Source organism: Toxotes jaculatrix, chromosome 12, assembly GCF_017976425.1.
Source record: "Toxotes jaculatrix isolate fToxJac2 chromosome 12, fToxJac2.pri, whole genome shotgun sequence".
Classification (NCBI taxonomy): Eukaryota; Metazoa; Chordata; class Actinopteri; family Toxotidae; genus Toxotes; species Toxotes jaculatrix.
In genome coordinates this window covers 14,566,172-14,572,171 of record NC_054405.1, presented here as the reverse complement: position 1 = coordinate 14,572,171, position 6,000 = coordinate 14,566,172, and the positions used below count along the sequence as shown (strand labels likewise).

At 44.0% G+C, this 6,000-nt stretch overlaps 1 protein-coding gene across 1 annotated transcript in view; it reads right to left on the bottom strand.

Moving 5' to 3' along the window:
• Window positions 1-209: 209 nt before the first annotated feature.
• The window catches only part of mtus2a (microtubule associated tumor suppressor candidate 2a), a 28,093-nt gene continuing 22,302 nt past the window's right edge, over window positions 210-6,000 (bottom strand). The window contains exons 7-16 of the mRNA XM_041052052.1: window positions 3,716-3,903; window positions 3,490-3,615; window positions 2,533-2,599; window positions 1,944-2,158; window positions 1,702-1,807; window positions 1,530-1,603; window positions 1,328-1,426; window positions 988-1,107; window positions 734-834; window positions 210-636 (exon numbers count right to left, since the gene is read on the bottom strand). Of these exons, the coding sequence (XP_040907986.1) occupies window positions 210-636; window positions 734-834; window positions 988-1,107; window positions 1,328-1,426; window positions 1,530-1,603; window positions 1,702-1,807; window positions 1,944-2,158; window positions 2,533-2,599; window positions 3,490-3,615; window positions 3,716-3,903 (1,523 nt within the window). The remainder of the gene's footprint in view (window positions 637-733; window positions 835-987; window positions 1,108-1,327; window positions 1,427-1,529; window positions 1,604-1,701; window positions 1,808-1,943; window positions 2,159-2,532; window positions 2,600-3,489; window positions 3,616-3,715; window positions 3,904-6,000) is intronic.

Sequence of the window (6,000 nt, the reverse complement as noted above, 5' to 3'; positions counted from 1 at the left end):
CACCACCAGCCACAAAGACTGTGTAACCTCTGACACTGACTGTACTATCCATCAAGTTTGTCCTGTGATGACTGGAGACAACAGCCTCTGTTTTCCTCCAGCATGTCCTACAATTCCATTCACATTCAAAAAGAGAGGAGGAGAGAAGAGAATGAAGGTAATGAAAGAGAATGAACCAGGGGAGAAAATGGAGAGAGGAAGATGTCAGCTTATCTCTGTAAAGAGTTAAGACTAGCGGTTGAGTTACAGCGGTTGGATGCTCTATGTGTGGGTGTGGCCGGGCCGGGGGAGTAATTCTGATTGCTCGCTGCTCTGTGAGAGGGTGTGGCTGGTCCTGGGGAGAGATTTTGATTGGTGGTGGCTCTGTGGGAGGGGGAGGAGTACTGAACTTGCTGGGGACAGCCGTGGCAGTGAGTGGGGGAGTCGCACCCTGCTACAGGTGAGGAGGAGAAGAATGGGGATGAGGGGACAGGGGAGGTAGAGAAAGAGCGGTGCAGTGGGGAGGAGGCGGGGGACATGAGGGGACTGGTCTGGAGACGCCACAGCAGCTCCTCGTTGTTCCGACTCAGACGCTTCTTCTCAGTGCTCTCCTTCTCGACAGACTCCTGGAGGTTGGCATTCTCCTCTGATAGTTGCCTGAAGGGAAAACAGCACAGAGGAAGCTAATGCTAGCACAAAGATGCTGGAAATAACAGCATTAATAATAAATGATGGCGGCTGCGTGTGTCTTAACCTGGACAGGGCTAGGTTCATGTCAATACGCGTCCTCAGATCTTCATTCTGCTGCTGCAGAACCTGGACCTTCTCCTCGAGCAACACGTTTTTTTGGGCCTGCTCAAAAGTAGAACACAACCACAGTGCAATCTTTCATTCACCAGACACACTGACCATCGTGTGCATCCAGACCGATCCAGTGTGCATGTATGTTTGTTTGTGTAGCAGAGTTTGAGGTGAAGAGGGGGGTTGAGATGGATTATTTGAGCCTACCACTTTCTCCAGGTCAGAGATCTTCTTCTCTTGCTGGTGTATCTGCTGGTTCTTCATTTCCACAACCTCCTTCAGGCTCTTCAGATCTTGCTCAATGTGCTGATATGGAGCCAAAGCATCCTGTTACAGAAATGGAAAGGACACACAGAAAGCAATAATAGGGTTTAGAAAGCGGGCAGTTACATTGTCAGGGACTGTAGGTTTAATTCCTGTTTGGGTCATTTATTATAAATATATAATATATATTTAGATATCTATATTATTTCCCATGACACATTTCTGATATGCTTATTTATTTAAGAGATGCAGGCAGTCGTGTACAGTGTCTGTGTTTACTCACAACTATCTGTTCGTCCGTGCTCTTTCTCAAAGCCTCCTCAAAACGTTTGGCTTTGTCCCTCAGACTCTGATTTTGAAATGTGAGAGTATCCACTTGGTCCTGAGCAAGAACACACACACATATGCACACAAACAGCCCAGATTAGTGTGTCTCAACCAAATAATAATAAAACATAAAGTATGTTTTGTTTGTGGAGTCATACCTGTAGAGAAAGCCTGAGCTTCTCAAAGTCCTCCTCTAGAAGCATCTTCTGTTGCTCATGAGCCTTTCTTAAGTCTACGCACAGATACAGAAACACAATAAAAAAGAGGTGAGGTTGTTTCTAGCAGTGCTGGAGCCATGTTGTGTTATTTAAATGAGGTCTAAAATCATACCTCTCATGGTACGGGCGTGCTCCTCGTGCAGTGTTGCCATGGTGATGTTATGCATGTCTCTGAGCTCCTGAATGGCTGCCTGGTGGCTGACTGTCATCTCCTCCACCTAACACACCCACACACACATAAATGCACACAGACACACACCTGTAACAACTGACCAGATTTCATGTGAAAGATCAAATCTCATCAAGAGACATAGTATAAAATGGACGCCATCTCCCATGATGCCTTTCTCTCACCTGTTCCTGTTGCTGAGTCCTAAGCTCCTCCATCTCTGACCGATGCTCCACCCTCAGGTGTTCTGTCTCTGCGGAGTGACACTTTCTAAGCCCCTCCTCCACAGCAGCCAGCTCCGCCTCCTGCTGCAGCTGCAGCTCCTGCAGCTCTCGCTCAAACGCCACCTCCAGTGCTGACTTTTCCCGCTGGAGTCTCTCCCATCGCACCGAGTTAGATGCTGCACATGTAAGAAGTTTGAAGTGTCTTACAATATTATAATATTGACACAGTTAATTCACTTACATTTTACTTTGATAACCCTACCACAGAAGAAATCTTGACATATCACAGGAAGAAAAGTACAGGTGTGAAGAAATAAAATTGATGATGGCTGAATTCCATTTAGCCTCTGTTTCAGGGCACTGTTATTGTGCATACTCTCTGTAACACTGTCATGGCTCTCTTGGATACTTCAATAGATTAGAGCCATCGTTAGTGTTATTAGTATCACCTGTGCTTTTCCTACCGTGACCATGCTGAGAAAAAGGCTTCTCTCTTACTCGGCTTGACTGATTAAGGTTTTTGTTTAATCAAATGTAGGTTCTCGCTCACCCATTTCCTCTCTGATCTTCTGCATTTCCATGGACAGTTTCCTCTGATTTTCTTCCGCAGTTTTATTCTGAAAATTGGAATTAAACTGCATTTTGACATAGAGCAGGTTTCAAGTATACAATTACATTATGAAATATGGATGTAAAGAGTGAAACTGCTAGTTGTAATCTATTAAGACAGTTTCTTGGGCATTAACCAAAGGAATGGACAAACTTTTAGAGCCATGTGCCGACATGGCTAAAAACAGGCCATATAAATGTCAGATGAAAAACAAAACCTTTGCCTAAAGATCCTGAAATGCTGGTTAAACTAAATGTTACACACATACATGTATACAGTATGTATACACTCCATGTATGTACACATACTGTGTCATGTCTCACTGATGCCAGCAGAGGGAGCTCAAACCTACTCAAACAAGCCTACGCAACTATTCCTTCTTCTGTATCTGCACTGTGGACCTGTGATTGCAGCACTCAGACAGTGACCATAAAGAAGTCAGACAGTCGAGGAGCAGCATTACAGCTATAGCACCTCAGAGGCTAAATCGTGCTACAGAGAGCTGGATGAAACCAGCTCAGTGGCACACTGAACTCTGTAGGACCCTTCCCACAGTCACAATCACTCTCGCTCATCGTGCTGCTCATTGACCGTGCTATGATTCTCACCTCACGGTGTTAAATACTGTATGTGGTTTTGAGTTTGTATGTGTATGTACTGTGTGCATGTCTGTCAAACAGTCCTGCCCATTATGATGATTAGTACTGGCCACCAAGGAGTAATTTGCCATTTCAGGTAAATCATCAGTGAAACTGAAAATGCATTAAATTTAAAAACAAAAAAGGAGAAAACCACTTTGTACATCAGTAGGTGCTGTGGAGAAAGATAGCATTGTTATCATGGCGTAAGATAATTATAATTTCATTGATTATACACTGCATCATTCCAGCTGGCTACCTTGAGACAGTAGTGCTGAGTGGTAATGATGAAGGTTTCTAGGCCTAAGGAAGTCTTCCTTAGTTCTTCCCTTAGAGCTCTCAGCTGCCTCTCCTGCTGCTCACAGCGTCCCTGCAGCCTCTGAACCTAAGTGGCAAAGAACAGAGGAAAAATAGAATAGAATAAAACAGAATAGGACAGAGCAAACTCCATGTGGAGCTGCAGATTTTCTCAAAGATTTTCTCACCTCCTCTCGTTGCTCCTCTTTTTCTCTCTCCTCTGCTTGCCTTTCTCTCTCTTTCTGCTGAGCCTCCTCTTTCTCTCTCTGCAGGCTTTCCTGCTGTTCCTGCTGCAGCCTCAGGGGGGCCACACGGCGAGGGGACCCCGGGGGAACCGACCCTCGCACTGCAGCTGCGGGCCTCTGCCCAGACTGGACTGTGAGGAGAGAAAAAACAAAACATAGAAAATCAAATTAACACTAAACAAAAAGAAACTGCATGAGCATGTGTTTTACGAGGAAAAACAGTTTCTGGAAATATTCAAACAATATGTCATCATTTAGTCATGTACTAATTCTGAAATCTAACCAGGACATATCTGTCTCTAATAATGAAATTGATGAGCATTAAATCAGGGGAGATTTGACCTGACCTATTGCTAATGACTGTGTTCACATGATAAATGATAGTAAGTTAATTGAATCTTTTCTACAGAGGAACCCTTGGGGTAATTCCCAGTCTGGTGCTCTTCATGACGGACCATCTAATCTCATGATGAATGTGATCAGTATCAAGTACTGATTGAACTGCAGCATGCAATAATGTACAGACACTGTTAAAGTATATGTGTGGGTATATTATTTGTACTGTGTTCCTGTGAAAACATCAAGCACATTTAAGTAATGGCGTAATCCATAAATGATGGAGGTAATTTAAAGGCCAGACAAACATAAACATGTTATCCCTGGGGGGGTGCAGAGGGTGGGGGGGGCAACTGTTAAGCTGCAGCTGACCTACAGGCAGGCCGATTAACCCCTGTGTGAGTCACCTTGTCATGTAGTGTGATCATGTAGCCCGTGGAGAGACACAGCATCAGTACACAGCATCATTCGGATAGAGGAAATTTCATCACCTTTATGCTCACACAGATTGAAAAACAAGCCCGTGTGAGAGCATGATTGTCTCCACACACAATAAAAAAAATCACTGCAGCTCCACGTCACCTGCCTCAACCATCTCATTCAGGCTTACTGAAGCATGGGGGACGGTTTCCATGACAACGTGAGGCTGGGCTTGGGGTGCAGGGTCCCAGGTAATGAGTAAGAGATCGGTTAGAGGGAGGTGGGGGATAAAATGAGGGGATTGGTCTGGGCCACGGGTAAATGAGAGGAGAGACAACCGATTCAGTAAGAAAGGGAAGGAAGGTACCTGAAGGCGCTGAATGACTGTAATGGACTGTAATGTAGTGGAAGATGTGTACAGTGTAATTATGTGTATGAGTGCAAATAGAGCAAATGATGAAATGTCTACAAATCAAAAAGCAAAAAAAAGCAAAAAAAATTCTGGAAATATGCAAAACTGCAAAAAGTGCAAATGTTTCAATATTACAGCTTCATCAGCGTCTATGCCTTGAAGGCACATTAGGATTCCCCATCTTTGAAAACAACTTCTAGAAATGCTTATGTAAATGATGTCTAGATCTTTTGCTGGCACACACACACACACACACACACACACACACACTTAGACATCAGTATTTTCTACCTGGGAAGTTAGAGAGAGTGAGAATAGTGAATACTAAATGAGTTTATGTGGCGAAGTGTGAAGGCAGCATGCAGATGATAGCAGAGGGGTTAATGAAAGCAGAATAAACCTGTGAGAAACAATGAGAAAAGGTGATGGCAGAACTGGTGGGGTGCAGAAACTAGTGTGTGTCTATGTGTGTTTTTTTATAGGATGTGGTTAAAGGTATTCAGGCTGGGTTATTCAAGAGGTGTATTTCAGTTTAATTTCAACACAATGACATTTTGCTGACACACTGTCCAGAGCAGCTTCATGCAGCAGCAACACTAGATACTGTCAGTATCTGTAAATCCCCTACAATGCTGAGACTTAGAACGAAGAAAAGTGTTTTTCATTTCAACACTGTGTGGGAGGAGATGAGGTCCTGCAAAGAGCAAGTAAGATGCAATAAAGAGAAGGATGAACAGTAAGAGCAGTGAGTAAAGTGAGCAAAGAGAGAGGTGTAGCCGGAGGAGATGTGTGTCAACTCTGCAAGGAGCGATGGGGACACCCTCTGCAATCCGGCAAGAAAATTATTTTACCACTTCAGAGCCTAGAGGAAGGAAAGTTCAGATTGCATAGTTCACATCACAACATAGAAAAAAGTGCTAAACATCATGAATCTCTCTTTGAAGGTGTGTAAGAACAGCACTGGATATTTCTGAAATGGATGCAAGCCGCTTCTGGGTGTGGGCAGATTGAGAACGGGTCATAAAGATAAGGACTGTTTTTTGGAAAGGTTTGGGAAGGC